Source organism: Capricornis sumatraensis, chromosome 17 (assembly GCF_032405125.1).
Source record: "Capricornis sumatraensis isolate serow.1 chromosome 17, serow.2, whole genome shotgun sequence".
Classification (NCBI taxonomy): domain Eukaryota; kingdom Metazoa; phylum Chordata; class Mammalia; order Artiodactyla; family Bovidae; genus Capricornis; species Capricornis sumatraensis.
Genome location: NC_091085.1, coordinates 19,016,928 through 19,037,255, shown reverse-complemented (window position 1 = coordinate 19,037,255; position 20,328 = coordinate 19,016,928). Strand labels below are relative to the sequence as shown.

Below are 20,328 nucleotides of genomic sequence, written 5' to 3'. Positions count from 1 at the left end.
CAGCTGAGTTTTCCAAATTTGCTGGCATATTGAGTGTGGCACATTCACAGCATCATCTTTTAGGATTTGAAATAACTCAGCTGCAATCCCAACACCTCCACTGGCTTTGTTCATAGTGATGCTTCCTAAGGCTCACTTGACTTTGTATTCCAGGATGTCTGACCTTCTTCCTCTATAACTGGTTATACTTATCTAACAAATCACAAGCTAGACCATTCTGATTGGCTACTATTCTGTATGTATATATATATATATATATATATGTATATATGTACATATATACATATATATATATATATCCTATGTGCATGCATGTTAAGTCTCTTCAGTTCAGTTCAGTCACTCAGTCACGTCCAACTCTTTGCCACCCCATGAATCACAGCTCACCAGGCCTCCCTGTCCATCACCAACTCCCGGAGTTCACTCAGACTCACGTCCATTGAGTCAGTAATGCCATCCAGCCATCTCATCCTCTGTCGTCCCCTTCTCCTCCTGTCCCCAATCCCTCCCAGCATCAGAGTCTTTTCCAATGAGTCAACTCTTCGCATGAGGTGGCCAGAGTATTGGAGTTTCAGCTTCAGCATCATTCTCTCCAAAGAAACCCCAGGGCTGATCTCCTTCAGAATGGACTGGTTGGATCTCCTTGCAGTCCAAAGGACTCTCAAGAGTCTTCTCCAACACTACAGTTCAAAAGCATCAATTCTTCGGTGCTCAGCCTTCTTCACAGTCCAACTCTCACATCCATACATGACCACTGGGAAAACCATAGCCTTGACTAGACAGACCTTTGTTGGCAAAGTAACGTCTCTGCTTTTCAATATGCTGTCTAGGTTGGTCATAATTTTTCTTCCAAGGAGTAAGCGTCTTTTAATTTCATGGCTGCAGTCACCATCTGCAGTGATTTTGGAGCCCCCCAAAATAAAGTCTGACACTGTTTCCATTGTTTCCCCATCTATTTCCCATGAAGTGATGGGACCAGATGCCATGATCTTTGTTTTCTGAATGTTGAGCTTTTCAGTTCAGTTCAGTTCAGTCACTCAGTCATGTCCGACTCTTTGTGACCCCATGAATCGCAGCACGCCAGGCCTCCCTGTCCACACCAACTCCCAGAGTTCACTCAGACTGGCATCCATTGAGTCAGTGATGCCATCCAGCCATCTCATCCTCTGTCGTCCCCTTCTCCTCCTGCCCCCAATCCCTCCCAGTATCAAAGTCTTTTCCAATGAGTCAACTCTTCGTATGAGGTGGCCAAAGTACTGGAGTTTCAGCTTTAGCATCATTCCTTCCAAAGAAATCCCAGGGTTGATCTTCAGAATGGACTGGTTGAATCTCCTTGCAGTTCAAGGGACTCTCAAGAGTCTTCTCCAACACCACAGTTCAAAAGCATCAATTCTTTGGTGCTCAGCCTTCTTCACAGTCCAACTCTCACATCCATACATGACTACTGGAAAAACCATAGCCTTGACTAGACGGACCTTAGTCGGCAAAGTAATGTCTCTGCTTTTGAATATGCTGTCTAGGTTGGTCATAACTTTTCTTCCAAGGAGTAAGTGTCTTTTAATTTCATGGCTGCAATCACCATCTACAGTGATTTTGGAGCCCCCAAAAAATAAAGTCTGACACTGTTTCCACTGTTTCTCCATCTATTTCCCATGGAGTGATGGGACCGGATGCCATGATCTTTATTTTCTGAATGTTGAGGTTTAAGCCAACGTTTTCACTCTCCTCTTTTACTCTCATCAAGAGGCTTTTTGGTTCCTCTTCACTTTCTGCCATAAGGGTAGTGTCATCTGCATATCTGAGGTTCTTGATATTTCTCCCGGCAATCTTGATTCCAGCTTGTGCTTCATCCAGTCCAGCGTTTCTCATGATGTACTCTGCATATAAGTTAAATAAGCAGGGTGACAATATATAGCCTTGACATACTCCTTTTCCTATTTGGAACCAGTCTGTTGTTCCATGTCCAGTTCTAACTATTGCTTCCTGGCCTGCATACAGATTTCTCAAGAAGCAGGTCAGGTGGTCTGGTATTCCCATCTTCTTTCAGAATTTTCCACAGTTTGTTGTGATCCACACAGTCAAAGGCTTTGGCATAGTCAATAAAGCAGAAATAGATGTTTTTCTGGAACTCTCTTGCTTTTTCCATGATCCAGCAGATGTTGGCAATTTGATCTCTGGTTCCTCTGCCTTTTCTAAAACCAGCTTGAACATCAGGAAGTTCACGGTTCACGTATTGCTTTAAGCCAACTTTCTCACTCTCCACTTTCACTTTCATCAAGAGGCTTTTTAGTTCCTCTTCACTTTCTGCCATAAGGGTGGTGTCATCTGCATATCTGAGGTTATTGATATTTCTCCCGGCAATCTTGATTCCAGCTTGTGCTTCTTCCATTGTATCCAAATCTTTGTGACTCCATCGACAGTAAGCCCACCAGGCTCCTCTGTCCATGGGATTCTCCGGGCAAGAATACTGGAATGGGCTGCCATACCCTGCTCTATGGGATCTTCCCCACCCAGGGACTGAGCCCACATTTTTTAAGTCTCCTGCACTGGCAGGTGGGCTCTTTATCACCAGCATCACCTGGGAAGCCCCATATGTCCTACTGCTGCTGAATATGTTCTACATATCCAACTAAACTGAACGTTCCCTGAATACAAGGAAAATGTTAGTCTTTTCCAACTTCTTGAGTGTTCTATGAAGGGCAGATACTCGGTAAATACTGGGCTTGTTTGGGGTTTTTTTGGTCATACTCTGCAGCACATGGGATATCTTAGTTCCCATCTGGGGATCAAAGTCATGCGCCCTGCACTGAAAGTGCAGAGTCTTAACCACTGGACCACCAACGAAGTCCCAAATACTGGTTCTTAATACACATCATACATTGTTGCTCTAAAATGATGTCATCATATTTATGTAGCATTTTATAATTTCTGGTGAAATTTTACATCATTCTCTCAAACTCAATTAAAACAGCACCCTTGATTCCCCCTCTTGTCCTAAACTTTCTCCCCCAGCTAAGTAAATGATGCCACCTATCACCCAGTAGCTCATACCCCAAATCTAGATGTCATCTTTGACTCCTCCCTTTCCTTCTCTCTCTGCACCCCATCCACCCATGGGTTCTGAGAGCTCTAATTTTTAAACATAATCTCCATACATCCCTTTATTTCTACTGCACTGCTACCTCACCACACTAACCTCCGAGCTGGTCCCCAAGCTTTCTCTCAGGCCCTTCTGCTATCTGTCCTCCACACCAGAACTAGAAGAATCATTTGCAATACAAATCCGAACCACCTCACTCTCTCATTTAAATCCCTCCAGTAGCTTCACAAAATGAAAACTGAATGTTTTTCCATAGCCTGCAAAGCTCTATGGGAAGGGTCCTGTCCACCTTTCCAACCCCAAGTCATATTACTCATCCTCTGCATCATTAGGCTTTGATCATCATTGTCACTTTCCTGACTCTAGAACATTCCAGCTTGTTCCAGCCCTTACACATTCTAATTTCTTTGTCTAGAACGTTCTACCCCTAGAACTCTACAGTGTAAGTTAATCACCAGTCTATCCTCTCAACCATTTTCAACCGTATCACACAGTTTTACTTCACATCATTTGTCTCTATCTTGATCATGGATTTACTTGTTTACTGACAATCACACCAAGAATGTCCTTGACATGCAAAGCTAACTGGCACTTGCCAATTTTGTTCACTGTTGTTTGTCCAGTATCTATAGTTCCTAGCATGTAATAGGAGCTAAATAAATAGCAAATGAATGAATGAATAAGTGATCTCAATTGATGTCCCCCAAATCATTAATAAGCAGGCAATAAAAATATGATTATCTTCATTTTATAATTAGAAAACATCTTCCCTGGTAGCTCAATTGGTAAAGAATTTCCCTGCAGTGCAGAAGACCTGGATTCAATCCCTGGGTTGGGAAGATTCCCTGGAGAAGGAAGTGGCAAACCACTCTAATACTCTTGCCTGGAAAATCCCATGGACAGAGGAGCTTGGTGGGCTACAGTCCATGGGATTGCAAGAGTTGGACATGACTTAGAGACTAAACCACCACCATAATTACAAAACAGGGAAGTTGAGGTTTCAGACTAGCTTAAACCTAGTCTAGGTTTCCGACTAGATTAAAATGCAACCTTTAGGCCTGGAGTTCAGTATTTAAGCTGTTATACCATGATGCTAAAATGTGGCTAGCTTTAAACCACTCCAAATAACTTTTAAGTCATTTAATCCTTTTAACAAACATGGCAACATTTTTAATGGGAAAAAAGATTTTAACAAAAATGTATTGGTAATTCAATTATCCTATCAAACATAAAAGAGGCAAGTGAAAAAGTAAATGTTTGTCCCCTCTCTATATTTTTTATTTCCTATATATTTTTAAAAACACGTAGTATTTAGTAAGATATAGTGTGCAAAAGTTAAAGCATCCAACTTAGAGCCTACATTACACACACAAACACAGATCTTATATCCTCTAGCGCCTTCCATTTTTCTCCCAACAGAAAACTATCTCTCCTGGAACCGTAAGATTAAGTAAGAGCATTATCTTTTAAGACTCTGTCATAAAATTCTCTAATGAACTTCCTTGATGAAACATTGTCATTTTTTAGGAATAATAATAATGTTAAAAGTGTTTTTATTTCCTTATATCACACATAAGCCCTTTCATATACAGTTGCCACAGCAATGATAACGTCATAAAGATGCCCCATTAAAAGTGGACCCTTCAAAATATTTAAACATACCCTTTTAAAAGCCATTCATTGATGGGTGTGATTGATAAAAGCTGAAGAAAAAGCCATACTGCTGCTGGGAAGAATGCAAGTGTAAAGATCTGAATAAAAAGATGCAGTTTTATATGCACCAAAGCACTTGTCAGCTCCTGTGAAAATGAAGGACACAAAATAACATAGGTAAGAAAACTATTTCTGAAGAGAGATTGCTGCCAAAACAACATCACATGAATTAGGTTTTTTAATTGAGATATAGTTAACATACAATGTTGTACTAGTTTTAGGCATACAACATGATGATTCATTGCGTATAGTGCAAAATGATCACCACAGTAAGTCTAGTTAATATCTATCAATTTGGAGTTATTTCACAGCTAAAGTTTTTACCTATAAGCATACGCATAAAAGATAGACTTTAAGAAAAAAAAAAACTCTTCGTCATAATTATGTTTTTATATAAAATTTATGAAACATTCTCATTTCTTTCAAATATAATACACCATAACAATTTAGATTCATAAAATGCTGGAATACAACTAAGCTAACTACCTTAACACTAGCATAGATTTCAGAATTGCTGACACTATAAACACATGGGATGCCACAGAAAAATCCACACAAACTTTTTGGCTAACTCAAAAGAATAAAATCTTGTTTAAAAATTTTGGCAGGACCTAGCATTTTAATTAAATTTGATACCCTTTATTCATTACACCAGACCTGGCAAGGCCTCAACTTGGCAGGATGTTACTAAATCTACACACAAATCATAATTTTTAAAAATGTTTTTCCCAATAATATTCTATAATTCCAAATGGCTCTTTCCCCAAAATCTACTCACTAGATTTTTTTAAATGGGTCTAGTATTACCTTTTTATCATGTGAATACATGTAATACAAAATAAGAAAACTATAAACCAGTATTTCTTTACTCACTAGATTTCTCTGTTAAACTTACTGAATAGCAGAGCTCTGTGCCATGCTTTGGGCTTGCCATTTTTATCTATGTTACCTCATTTAATCCTGACAACAACTCTATTAGGAAGATATTATCTGATGAGAACATTGAGGTTGAGAGTGAATCAGAATCAAACCCATTTCTGGCAAGCTATCAAACCCATGCACACCTGTTTCTACCACCAAGTCACACCATTGCCCCAAAGGGAGAAGGTTTGCATGGAGACATGACATACTAGGAACATGTGAGTCTCACAGCTGGAAAAGGATGTAACATTAAACTCTGGGATTTCAATATGTCCAAACTAACAAGCATTTACATTTGAATTTCTTTGGATTATGTGATTATTCAGAGGAAATGAAACAAATTCAGAAAGTAACAGAAAACATATGAAACATGCAGTCATTAAAACACATTCCAAGATTCCACAGAGTCACCGGTTATAAACTTAGCACTACAATGTCCCCCACCTTCCCTAGTTCAAGTTAAGTCATGAAGTGGCCTCAGAGACATTAGTCACAGTTTGCTGCTAAATCACTTCAGTCATGTCCGACTCTGTGAGACCCCATAGAAGGCAGCCCACCAGGCTCCCCCGTCCCTGGGATTCTCCATGCAAGAACACTGGAGTGAGTTGCCATGTCCTTCTCCAATGCATGAAAGTGAAAAGTGAAAGTGAAGTTGCTCAGTCCTGTCTGACTAGTAGCAACCCCATGGACTGCAGCCTATCAGGCTCCTCTGTCCATGGGACAGTTTACAGAGTAATAAATAGTAGGTTAATGCAGACTCATTCACTGATCACCACTTTCTGCCATCTGTCTCAGCAGCTCCCACACTTCATCTCTCTATGTGAAGACACACTGGGAGACATGTAGATTCAATCTCAATACATCTCTAAAGGCACAGGCATCTATGGAACTTCTGGCAACCTGGATCTAATGGAGAATAACACTGGGCCAACCTGAAGCCACATTGGGTGCGCAGATCAGAGCTCACGTAAAAGGAGCCATCTTACACTGAACCAGAAGTTTCAACCCAGAAAAAATTTGAGCACCAGCAGCTGGAAAAACTCTCAGTAGTCTTGAAACCAAATCTCACCCAAACACACTCAGAGGGATTCTACAAACAGCAAATAACTATCAGTGTGTTTTTTATTTTTAAAAAATTAAAATGATTAGCCAGAATGCAGTAAACAAAGGTACTGGTATACACTTCTCATAGGAATATAAAATGCTTTAACTTTTCTGAAAAGTAATTTGGGAGAGTATCTCAAGGACTATAATATGACTCATATTCCTGCATTTCAAAATGTTTTGGCAAGGCATTTCACCTAAGGATATAAAAAGTGGTTACAAGCATTTATATATTGAAAGAACTGATAGTCACAGCATTATCTATTACAGTAAAATCGGGAATCAATGTATATGTCCAAAAGGGGGAGAATAACTAATAACTTAAGGTAGCAACAGTGTTAAGAGCTATTAGAAAATATGCTAAAACTGTGTAGACCACCCCAATATTCATCTGTGTAGACCACCCCAGTGCAGCACTGTTTACAATAGCCAGGACATGGAAGCAACCTAGATGTCCATCAGCAGACAAATGGATAAGAAAGCTGTGGTACATGGAGTATTACTCAGCCATTAAAAAGAAGGCATTCAAATCAGTTCTAATGAGCTGGATGAAACTGGAGCCTATTATACCGAGTGAAGTAAGCCAGCAAGGAAAACACCAATACAGTATATTAGTGCATATATATGGAACCATGAACTTCCAGATGTTCAAGCTGGTTTTAGAAAAGGCAGAGGAACCAAAGATCAAATTGCCAACATCTGCTGGACCATCGAAAAAGCAAGAGAGTTCCAGAAAAACAGCTATTGCGCTTTACTGACTACGCCAAAGACTTTGACTGTGTGGATCACAATAAACTGTGGAAAATTCTGAAAGAGATGGGAATACCAGACCACCTGACCTGCCTCTTGAGAAACCTGTATGCAGGTCAGGAAGCAACAGTTAGAACTGGTCATGGAACAACAGACTGGTTCCAAATAGGAAAAGGAATACATCAAGGCTGTAGACTGTCACCCTGCTTATTTAACTGATATGTAGAGCACATCATGAGAAATGCTAGGCTGGATGAAGCACAAGCTGGAATCAAGATTGCCGGGAGAAATATCAATAACCTCAGATATGCAGATGACACCACCCTTATGGCAGAAAGGGAAGAGGAACTAGAAAGCCTCTTGATGAAAGTGAAAGAGGAGAGTGAGAAAGCTGGCTTAAAGCTCAACATTCAGAAAAGTAAGATCATGGCATCTGGTCCCATCACTTCATGGCAAATAGATGGGGAACCAATGGAACAAGTGACAGACTTTATTTTTGGGGCTCCAAAATCACTGCAGATGGTGACTGCAGCCTTTAAATTAAAAAGCCTTTAAATTAAAGCTAGAGAGCATATTAAGAAGCAGAGACATTACTTTGCCAACAAAGGTCCATCTAGTCAAAGCTTTGGTTTTTCTAGTAGTCATGTATGGATGTGAGAGTTGGACTACAAAGAAAGCTGAGCACCAAAGAATTGATGCTTTTTAACTGTGGTGTTGCAGAAGACTCTTCAGAGTCCCTTGGACTGCAAGGAGATCCAACCAGTCCATCCTAAAGGAAATCAGTCTTAAATATTCATTGGAAGGACTGATGCTTAAGCTGAAGCTCCAATACTTTGGCCACCTGATGTGAAGAACTGATTCATCTGAAAAGACCCTGATGCTGGGAAAGATTGAAGGCGGGAAGAGAAGGGGACGACAGAGGATGAGATAGTTGGATGGCATCATCGACTCAATGGACATGGGTTTGAGCAAACTCCAGGAGTTGGTGATGAACAGGGAAGCCTGGCGTGCTGCAGTCCATGGGGTTGCAAAGAGTCAGACATGACTGAGCACTTGAACTGAACTGATATAAAAAATGTGTCTACGAAAAAAGGACAAAAATTCACACAACGTTAAGAGCAGTTATTTTTATTCTTTCTAATGTTTCTACATGGGGAAATACTATTTTGGGAATCATGAAAAAAGTTATAAAAAATGTAGTTAAAAAAATACAAGCTGACCTGATAAATGACAATTAGAAACAACTGACATTGTATCAGACTAATGGAACAGTAAAGACCAGAAAAATGAATCACAAGGGGCTACTATGGTGGGTCATCAAGGGCTTCTTAACAACATGAAGTTAACAGACATGAATTGTTTCCAAGAAAGATTCCAAGACGGTCACAAAAACCCAATGTTCTATATTTTTTATATCTTTTTCATACAATCTTAAAGATAAAATAACGTAGCAGTGGAAAAGAAAAAGCAAGTAGACACTATAAATTTCAAAAGAGTATTACTCCAAGCATATCCATGTAGAATTTAGGGCCACATACTTAAATAAACACCATCATGAATAATTGAAAAGTTGATTTCGCATGACATTTTGTTTACTCACATGTAATACAGGTCGAATTCCATTAAAATAAACTTAAGGAGATACTCCACATACGAGGACCTCACTGACAGCATCAAGAATTGCTTAAAATCAGAGGCTCAGACTGGGATTTAGAAATATTTTCATTACATACCAATTTCCCTGCTAACCCTTATTTGACCTTTACTGGATTTGCTTTGAGAAGCAGTCTCATAGCTCTGGGCTGGATATAAGCAGCAGTAGCCTCAAGTTTAGAATTTGATATAGTTACTTCTAAGCTAGTAGGATTTTTAAAAAATGATCTGTCTAGGAAAATAAGGAAAACTAAATATTTTAGCCCTACTGGAGACCCTTCTCAGGTTCTGAGCTTCCTGTTCATCTTTGCTCCTGTCCCAGGCCAAGCACAAGTTTACAGGGCTGCAGGACCTGTGGTCATTAGTACGTCTTAGGTACCTGTTTAAGTGAGATTGGTCCCATCACAATCTCTTCAGTGACTAATCCTCTGAAACTGCAGGTCTGAAGCTAACTAAATATAAAAGATATTTCAAATGTGACCTTATTTCATAACACTACAACAAAAGTTCAGAAACCATTTCAACAGGGATTTCAAAACTAGAAACCAAGAGTCATAAAACAAGATTTAGCATTAAATCTTTCTAGCATGGAGTACTAATACACAGTCCTTTATAATTTTAATAAATGAACAAAACAACTTTTAGAATACACATCATCACCTCAATGTATAAGTAATACTACATGAAATGTTCAAGATAAATCAAACTTGAGTGGGACCAATGTAAATGTTTGCAAATAGACTCAAGAATAACTTGCTGTCTCCTATGTGCAAAAATGCAGTATTCCAGGACCTGCTGCTGCTGCTAAGTTGCTTCAGTCGTGTCTGACTCTGTGCAACCCCATAGACGGCAGCCCACCAAGCTCCACCGTCCCTGGGATTCTCCAGGCAAGAACACTGGAGTGGGTTGCCATTTCCTTCTCCAATGCATGAAAGTGAAAAGTGAAAGTGAAGTCGCTTAGTTGTGTCCGACCCTCAGCAACCCCATGGACTGCAGCCCACCAGGCTCCTGCGTCCATGGGATTTTCCAGGCAAGAGTACTGGAGTGGGGTGCTATTGCCTTCTCCGATTCCAGGACCTAGTAGGATAAAAAAAAAATAGTCGTCCCAGCTGATATTAATTTGATTATTATCTTAAAAACAAGTAACATGAAAATCAGATTGCTACTTCCTAACTTACAACTGTTCACTTGCCTGGGAAATTAGCAAGGCCTAGAGATGGTTCAACACTACATAATGATGCAATCTAGGGCATCTTAAGTTGAACGGATCTTGAAAATGACTTAATATTGTATGAGTTTGAAAAGGGCCCTTAATGGAGGAAGTGGCTTTGATGGCTGCTTAGATACCAAGATAAAACACAGAATCCAGGCATTTCATCATCAGAGCCAAATTGGCTGGATGAAGGTTTCCGAGGTGGTTACAGAAGCATTTGGTCCTTAGAAAATGCTGGTAAGTATGACATTCTTCCTTCTTCAACTCCTGCATCCCACAGAGTTGGCTGCTTGACAGGATAGCGTTAAACAAGAAACTAAAGGAGTGAGAGAATCAAATCTTGCCAGATTTCCCAAGGCATAAAGAAAAAATGTTGGAGAAGGAAATGGCAACCCACTCCAGTATTCTTGCCTGGGAAATGCCTTAGACAGAGGAGCCTGGAGGGACGCAGTCCACGGGGTTACAAAGAGTTGGAATCGATTTGGCAACTTCACAACAGAGAACAGCTGCAGACATTAAGCAGCCAGCAGGGGATGTAGTTAGAGCAATGTCTCAAGCACAGGGCTTGGGTGAGGCACCTGTTCCACAAAGAGAATCAGCCAAGGCCAGCAGGAAGACCTCAAGGGAAGATCCATCCAGTACCACAGGAGCGGCAAGTATCTTTCTGTATCACTGGATCCCACGTTTGAGAACCAAGTGTAGAACTCAGGTGTTGACAGAGAAAGCCTGCGCCACTCCCCACCCCAAAGCACCAACCATAGTCCTCTCACGTCAAAATAATTTACAAAAACTAGAATTTAACCTATTTAGGAAATCTCATTCTAAGTCAGTTTCAAAAAAGCAAGTAATTAGTGACAATATTTCAAATTCTTGAGACAAAATTTCTCAGACACTACACAGGGATCCCTTCTATATCAAAAATGCCCATTGATAAGATTTATACCAACTTGACAACTACAGAATACATAAATTTAGTCAGACCATGCTTTTTCCAAGTTGCTACTAGGATGCTCAAAAATGAAGGTAACTAAATACGGTTTTTATTCAAAGCACACTTAAAAGAAAATTAAAATAAATACAAGCAAGACCAAATGTGGAAACAGAATTTTAAACCCGTTTCCAAAAATGCCCCAAATCCTCTAGTTAGAGTCCCTATCTACATATGAATAAGCATATCTTAGAATGACAACTTTACAAGCTCAATAATTTCCTCAAAGGTAAATGGGTATTTTCTTCTCTTATTTCAATTCAAAGGAGAATCATAAATTCTACTCATTCCTCTCTTGGATATTAAAGTATCTCGATTTGTTTAATTCTAAAAGAATCTCATATTCAGGGATAGCTAGATCAGTAAATAAAACTACCTGTGTGTGTTCATGATAGATGGTGATTTAATGTGAAAAATTCCTGCATTTCAGTATGTTTATATATTATTATGTAATAGACATGCCATATTAACAGGTAATAGATAACCCAGCAAAGAATATACTTTAAAAAAAACACACACAAATTAGTTAAAAACTATAAGAAGCAACACTTGAGCAGCACAAGCCCTAGAAGCTAAAGAAGATCCACAAGTCATGGAAACTTAACTGAACATCACTGACTCCAGAGTGCCCCAGCCCCACAAGCTGAGAAAGACCGGAAGTAGATGTTTCAGGTCACTGTATTAAAGACACAACCACTCTAACCACACCCTCCTTTAGTCTCCATGCCGCTGCCCAACTATAGTATAGTGTCGATTCACAGTTACTAGGTACAAAACGCAAGTCCTTTGCAGAGGTCCAAGTCACTTTCTGTGACAGTGAAGCCTTCAGACTGTAACTACACATGGCTTTCCAAAAGGAATCTGAAATTTCAAAGCGGTAAGCGCAAATTAAATTTTTCTCCCTGCTTTTCATGTGTCCCCATAGGTAACAGTACCTCTGTTTTTAATGACAGTCCGCTGTTAAAGAATATCGTTGCGACAGCAATGTAGGAGACAGTTATTTCTGGTTTCAGTGGTCCTAAAGAGAGAGAAATGAGTCACTGTTAGATAAGCATTTCCAACAGGCATTTACTTGACACGAAAGAAGAATCCGTTGGAGGAGAACAAACGGGACTTTAAATCTTGGTGTTGCCCCTACTGCACTAATGAGCTGACAGAGGTGAGTGTTCACTGTGAGGCAGCCTAACTCTGGAAAGGATTTTCCAGAGGGCAAGGACCACAGCGGTCCAGTTCAGCACAGAATCCTCAGACCAGAAGAAAGAAAATAAACATACTCTCACACAGCAGAGCAGACAGACAGCATCCTTCTACATAATTCTGATTTTATCTGCCACAGTATCTGTGCTTATATAACAATCAAAATTCTCCCCCACCAGCACCACCAAAAAAAGAAAATCAGTGGAAGAAGTTCCCTTCTTTTTAGCAAACATTATCTTATTTCTCCTAGGATATCAGAGATCAAAGCTTATATTCACGCATGTTCAGTTCTGCCCGAGTGCTCTCAGAGCACAAGTATTTATTGAGCACTTACTATATGAATGAGACAATGCATATAGAGAAGCAGAGTGTGTGTGTGCTTAGTCGCTCAGTCGTGTCCGACTCTTTGCGACCCCATGGACTCTAGCCCTGCCAGGCTCCTCTTTCCATGGGATTCTCCAGGCAAGAATACTGGAGTGAGTTGCCATACCCTCCTCCAGGGGATCTTCCCAACCCAGGGATCGAACCCAGGTCTCCTGCATTGCAGGCGAGTTCTTTACTGTCTGAGCCACCTGGGAAGCCCGAGTAGCATAGTACTTAACAATATATTATTAAGATTGCTAAGATTAAATTTTGCCAGGCCCTAGGAATCCTGTGGTGAACCAGACAGGAATGATCTTTCACCTCTGGAAAATCTTCTCTAGAGACAAGCTGGCACCACCCTAGAGGTGTTAATACTATGGGTATAACAGGGACGACCCTAATATTTATTTATTTATGTAGCTTATACACAATTGGGGGCTTCCCTGGTGGCTCAGAGGTAAAAAATCCAGCTGCCAAAGCAGGAGACACAATTTCGACCCTCAGGTCAAGAAGATACCCTGGAGAAGGAAATGGCAACCCACTCCAGTGTTCCTGCCTGGAAATCCCATGGATAGTGGAGCCTGGCAGGCTACAGTCCATGGGGTTGCAAAAGAGTTGGACATCACATAGCGACTACACAACAACAACACACACAACTGACTTGAAGACCTAATGCCCTAACCAAAGGACAACACTGCAACTCTGAGAAAGAGCCATTTCATACCCGCATAACAGTGGCTCTCCAGCTGCGGGAATTTTGTCACCCACGGACGTTTGGCAATGTTCTGAAACATTTTTGAGGGTTGTTATAACTCAGGGGGTAGGGTGCATTACTGACATCTCATAGAGACCAGGAATTCTCCTAAACATCCTGGAGAATGTTTTTCAGAATTATCATATCCAATGATATGAATTATCATATCCAAAATCAAACGTATCAGAATTATCGTATCCAAAAATGTCAATAACAGTAGAAACTAACACAACATTGTAAAACAAGTATACTCCAATAAAAAAAGAAAGGGGAGTTCAAATGTATCTGTACTTCATTATTTCTTATATTGAAAACTAATGAAATAAATCCAAATAAATATTAGCAAAATTTTTTAAAAACATCAGTAGTGCTAGGGTTGAGAAACCCTAGCACAGACCAACATTTTAAAATCTGAGATCACCTCATATTTGACATTTTATACAGCCCTCTTGCAGTAGGTTGAACAGTGTCCCTCCAAAATTCATGTCTACTAGAACCTATGAAGCTAATTTGGAAATCGGGTCTTCACAGATGTAATCAGGTTATTAATAAGTGGTCTAATGGGATTGGGGCGAGCTGTAATCCAGTGACTGGTATTCTGGTAAGTGGAGGCAACTCTGGATATGGTCACAATCAGAGGGAAGATGGCCTTGTGAAGACTGAGGCAAGGTAACAAGGACATCTGATAACCACCACAAGCCAGAAGAAGCAAGGAAGAGCTCCTCCCTAGAGCATTCGGTGGGAGGACAGCCATGATCACATTTTGATGTCTGAATTCTGAAAAAAAAACCAAAAAACATTTCTCTTGTTTTAAGCCACCCAGTCTGAGGAAATTGGTCGTGGCAGCGCTGGGGAATGAATACACTCCTGCAGAACCGAAAACAGGACCAAAATCGTGGTTCCTCCGCTGCCTGCCACCCTCCGCCATTCCTATAGGCACTGCTCAATGGAAAAGACCAAACTCAGGAAAAATCACCACTCAGTCAGCCAACAACATTTTACAAAAATATTTATTTGTTTGTTTGGCCGCCCCAGGTCTTAGTAGCAGCACGTGGATCTTAGTTCCCTGATCAGAGGAATCCAGGCTCCCTGCACTGGGAGCTCGGAGTCTTAGCCACTGGACCACCAAGGAAGTTCAGTCCACAAACCTTTTTTGAGCTGCTACGGTGCTACATTTTCGGAGAAGGCAATGGCACCCCACTCCAGTACTCTTGCCTGGAAAATCCCATGGACGGAGGAGCCTGGTAGGCTGCAGTCCAGGGGTCGCTAAGAGTCGGACACGACTGGGCGACTTCACTTTCACTTTTCACTTTCATGCATTGGAGGAGGAAATGGCAACCCACCCCAGTGTTCTTGCCTGGAGAATCCCAGGGACGGCGGAGCCTGGTGGGCTGCCGTCTATGGGGTCGCACAGAGTCGGACACGACTGAAGTACTTAGCAGCAGCAGCAGTACATCAGTGAAAAAAAGAAACAAAGATCTCCTTCAACACTGTGATACATTATTTTAGACACCTGGCATTCACGCAAATCATTTTGCTGTGATCTGAGAAAAAAGGAGCAAAGGGAGAAGGCAGGTGAAGAGGCATTACACTCCAGCGCAGTGAAAGCGGTTCAAAGAAGTACATTTTTTTTCCACCATACTTGTGAGTGAATCGGTCTCAGCCACTCACACTTTGGAATATTATTTCATCAAAGCTGAGGAAAGGTGATTCAGGAGCAGATTCGAAAGTCAAGGAATCGGGTTCATTTTGGAAGTAAATGCCTTCCAGGAAGTTTTAATATCCTGTTTGTTTGCTTTTTTAAAAAACTCATATCATTTTTCTTTTCCTCCAGTCCCAAGTATTTTTTGAGATCTGTTCTTCTCAGCTGCGCTTCTGTCCACAGTGGTGACCCTGATGTTCTGTATATGATGGCTTAGAGTTAGCAGTATGGGCTTCCCTGGTGGCTCAGAAGGTAAAGAATCTGCCTGCAATATGGGAGATCCAGGTTTGATCCCTGGGTCAGGAAGATCCCTGGAGAAGGGAATGGCAACGCACTCCAGCATTCTTGCCTGGAGAATTCCATAGACAGAGGAGCCTGGCGGGCTACACAGTCCATAGAATCGCAAAGAGTCACACGACTGAGTAACTAACACACACACACACACAGTTAGCAGTATGTTTGCAAGCGACAGCTAGGCGATGTGTCCAAAGATGCATCTCCACAGCAAGCACATGAAATGACTTGGACTGCACGTTTCTTTTGGGCAGCTAAAGCTTACTTTAGTTAGCCAACAACTGAATCTTTTAAGAAGCTAACTCTTCCCACACTCCAGACACACACACATATATAGATAAACATCATAACTATTAACTAATGGGCACAATTCAGTGGAACGAACCTTCACTTTGAATGTTTTAAATCCTAAAAACAATGTGTACTGTTTTTTTTTTATTAGATGCAGATATAAATAACTCTAATCCATGAAAGAACCCGGTGAGGCTATTCCAGGTCCACAGACAATGTACCATTTAAAGGGGAAGGGGGAATCAATTCTAATTTGGAGAAACCTAAAGCCCCTTTGAGACAGCTGCTAATGGATCGTCCACTGTGTGAATGAGGAACTAGAAGCTGGCAGGGCTGAAATTAAAAGCTGGTAAATATCTGGACAGTGGTGAGAGTTGAAACTATGCTGTGGAATGATATTTGGCCTCTCTCCAAGGCCATGATTATATCTTCCAAGTCATGAATATAACCAGGTTCAGATCTTGAGATCGCTATAAAGAGCAAAGGAGAAATGTAAATTCGAACTTTTCCTTAAACGAAAGCAAAAAAAAAAAAAAAAAGAGGTTTAGCAGTGAAAATGGGATGGGGTGGCAACATCAAAAGAAAAACTGACCATAAAAAACAGAGCAACTTTGGGACTTCAAACTCATATTTTTAAAATATGAGAATGAGGGTGGGGAGATAGAAAATTATTTGGAATGCTTAAGAATGCAACAAACCATTATTTCCTAAAACCTACTATCATCAAGTAAATTTCATTCCTAAACTTCATTCCTAAGGTTGTTCATGCTAATGTTCCTAAGTTTATGCAGGAGCATGTTTCTGGTTATGTTTTCTTAAAGGAAAAATGAAGCAATTTCCTTTATAGAAGGTATGTCTTATTAATAGCAATAATTCCAGTTATAGATGCAAGTAGAAATAAGAAGCTTACTCTGTACTTCCAAAGAAGTAAGCCTTTCTTTCCTGGAATGAATAGCACAGTGTTGAACTCTGGTAAACTCCAAGATGGGTAGAGCTCAGGGTGCCCCGGGGCTGAAATGCAGCAGAATATCTACACCTGAAAATCTGCACATTCACATCTCTCCTGGCTCTTCACTTTCAACTTTTTAATATATTTAAGCATGAAATGTAACTGAGTGAAAAGAACAGAAAAGTAAGAATTAAATGATCTATGCTAGTATCTGTTCCACTTTTTCCCATATGGAAAGTCATTCAGCTTCTCTCACTTTAGTGTTCCCACCTCTGTAAATTTCCAGCCATACATAACTCACCCATTGGTTATATAGATTGCTTTTCAAGGGAGGTCACAGCAAAGATGTGATACTTTAAGTGTAGAAGTCTTACACTTCAAAACAGAGTAAGGTCATTAAGGTATTGATCCAGGTAAAGATGAGAAGAACCTCTTAACAAGTTGAAAACAATCAAAACTTCCTGCTGAAGAGAACAGAAAACTGTTCAACTGAAAATTTCTCAGTCAATGTGAGTGCATTAAAAATGTATATGAATTCCAGTGTACAGACCCAAAAATGAAACTTCAGACTACAAGTGACCAGCAAAAAGAGGTGCTTTAGATCATTCTGTACAGCACAAGAGGCCAGAACACTTTCAGCCACCATTCCTCTCCCGGGTCCTAGATTTTTGTTGTTTCAACTAATGGAGTCAAAGTGTTATTTGGAAGTTTGTTTTTATTGAAGAAGTTTTACAGGTGGGAAGGTCAATTGAACTATTAAGAACTTATCCTGAGGGCCTGTATAACAAATCCCAAACATTTAACTTTTTTTTTTTTTAGAAACAGTAACTTTTACACTTGGATATCTCTCTCAAAAAAAAAAAAATCACATGAGTACACAGTTGTCTAATATTAGCTGAATCTGCTCAGCTTCTTTTGGGCTATAAAAATCAGGGTATGGAAAACATCTTTATTACAGAGAGCCTTTCTTTATAATGGTTATTCATTTTTAATGATTTATTGCCAAGAATGGATTTATTGCCAAGAATGTATGGATGTTGCAACTGGTATGATATAACGGAAGTCCCGGTTCCCAGTCCTTCCTCTTCCCTGAGCTAGCTAACTTGACCTAGGTGAGTCACCTGACCTCAGGTCTCAATACCTTCAGCTGTAAAAGAAACATGTTGGCTTAAAAGGATTTAAAGTTCCCTTTCAGCTCTTAATAGTCTCCTCTTTTATAATTAAACAAACTCTAGATTAATGGCATAGGGACTAGTGAAAATGGGAAATAATATTTCTAAAATACAATAACCCCCAAAACTTCACTAAGTAGAATCTGAGGGAACAAGCAAGAATGCATCTCACACCTGTCACTGGGGGGGGAAGCCCTGGGGAAATGATTCAGCAGACCACAACCCTCCTTCCCACTGAGCAGCCCAGGAATGTAAGAGAAAAAGGAATTTGACCAAACCTAGTCTCTGCAGATCTCAACATAGAGGATCACACATTACCTGTAACTTCACCTTAACACTCAGCAAATCAGAGACCTAACACTGTAAGCTACAAAGTCTGCAAGTGAAGCTAGTGAAATGTACATCAGAGGGCACCACAAAGATACTCTCTAACATTCTTAATACCCAGCAAGCTGCAGGGACAAGGGAACTGATTGGACAGAACCTGAATAAATTCCCGAAAGCTCACAGAGAAACTATGTCAAAGTAGAAACTGGTATCTTCAGCTGGATAACCAGCCCAACAGCTTTACTCTCACAGCTATACACCCTCCACATTGCGGACTAAGTTGAACAGAGAAGGAAAGAACATAAAAGAAAAAGTTTTAATCTCCACTGTCTTTGTTCTTTTAAATGTTTTCTGAAGCTACCTCTAAATGGAGGTATTGAGGGCAGAGGGTAGAAGGAACCGCTGTTCTGAGAGATCATTTCATTCACTTTCATCATGTTTGAACAAAAAGGTACAAATAACTTCAAATAGCCTCCTGAGTGTTCGCACTGGCATGAAGATTGTGTGCTCACTTCATCCTTATCTGTCCCTGTGTGGCTGGTGTGTAAAACCTGTCAATAAGCATGAAAACTGCCAAACAAGGTCAAGCAGACAATGAACTAAAGAAATTCAATTAACATTTATGAAAAGTGGGACATGCTTGTCTAAGGGTGGGAGGAGGGGTGGTGGGACAGGAAAGGCTAATGCTATTTCCAGTCATTTACACCAAAGCCCATCCACACAGGACAAGGATTCCACTATTCAGAGATCTGGGTGTGATTTTTAAGCCCGCCTACATTTCCTTGCCAAAATACACAGCACATAGGATCTAACACAGCCCGTATCTGTGAAACTGCTAAGTGTAGCAACTGCGCCGGCCGTACACGGAAGCAGTGAGTGCAACGTGTCAGTCGGCTTGGGAGTTTGTGGAGCGACAGCAACTGCAGAAAAACACCACCCTCCAACATGTGGGCCACCAAATCGGAGTTGGAAGAGGAAAGAGAAAAAAGGGTCCCTTTTTCTCCCCCCGCCGCCGGCCCGCCTTTCCTTTTTTTAACGTGGGGGAGGGGAGTGTCGGAAACGGACAAGGTAATGGTGTTCACTCCGAGACAGATAAGGAACTCCTGGCAACCTAGCGTCCCTAGGGATGTGATGCTACTTTGAAGGCAGGAGGGATAAGTTTCATTCTCGGTAACCTCACTGCTTGACACTAAGGATTCTCATTGATTGTCCGCGGCAAAGGCAACCTGCGTTCAAATTCCCTTGCCTCCTTCCTAATTATAAATCCTCTCTGGGGCTGGCAAATTGAAAAATCAGCTAAAAGGCCAAAAGACACCATGGGCTGGTCAGTGTCCCTAAGAGAGGCAGACACTCCCCAATTCCTGTCTCCCCCTCCTGCCCAAGACTCGAAAATTAGTTCTGAAGTGGGAACCGCGGCGGAGCACGCAGAGGTGGAGCACTTACCCCCATTCAGCCCTATGGACGGCTCCAGCTTTGCTCCCGCGATCGCCAGTACTATTCCAATCATGAACCATTCTTTCCTCATTCTCTCCAGCAGCCTCATGTTTGTTAGGGTGGGTGGGTTTTGTTTATTTGCTTGGCTTTTTTTCTTTTTAAGCTGCGATCGCTTAATCCCCGGGGCTTCTCCACACTTTCCAAGCTCCCACCTGACATGCAGCAGAGCAAGTCAAATTGCTACTTGTAAATTAAAGACCAGGGGGTTGCTCCGGCGGCTTTGAGGAGGGCTGGGAGTAGTAGTATCCAGTGACAGGAAAGTCTCACTGAGCGCCGCCATCACTACCGGATGGCCCCTAATAGAAGCACACACGAAACCACGGCTCTAGCCGCGCCTCCCAAG

The 20,328-nt window shown here is 41.0% G+C and overlaps 1 protein-coding gene across 2 annotated transcripts in view; it reads right to left on the bottom strand.

The window, feature by feature from the left end:
- SLC10A7 (solute carrier family 10 member 7) overlaps positions 1–20,044 on the bottom strand; it is a 302,665-nt gene extending 282,621 nt beyond the window's left edge. For both annotated transcript variants that reach the window (XM_068989770.1, XM_068989771.1), the window contains exons 1-3: positions 19,935–20,044; positions 12,378–12,460; positions 4,763–4,899 (exon numbers count right to left, since the gene is read on the bottom strand). In XM_068989770.1, the coding sequence (XP_068845871.1) occupies positions 4,763–4,899; positions 12,378–12,460; positions 19,935–20,034 (320 nt within the window). In that variant the 5' untranslated portion in view covers positions 20,035–20,044. The remainder of the gene's footprint in view (positions 1–4,762; positions 4,900–12,377; positions 12,461–19,934) is intronic.
- Positions 20,045–20,328: the final 284 nt, after the last annotated feature.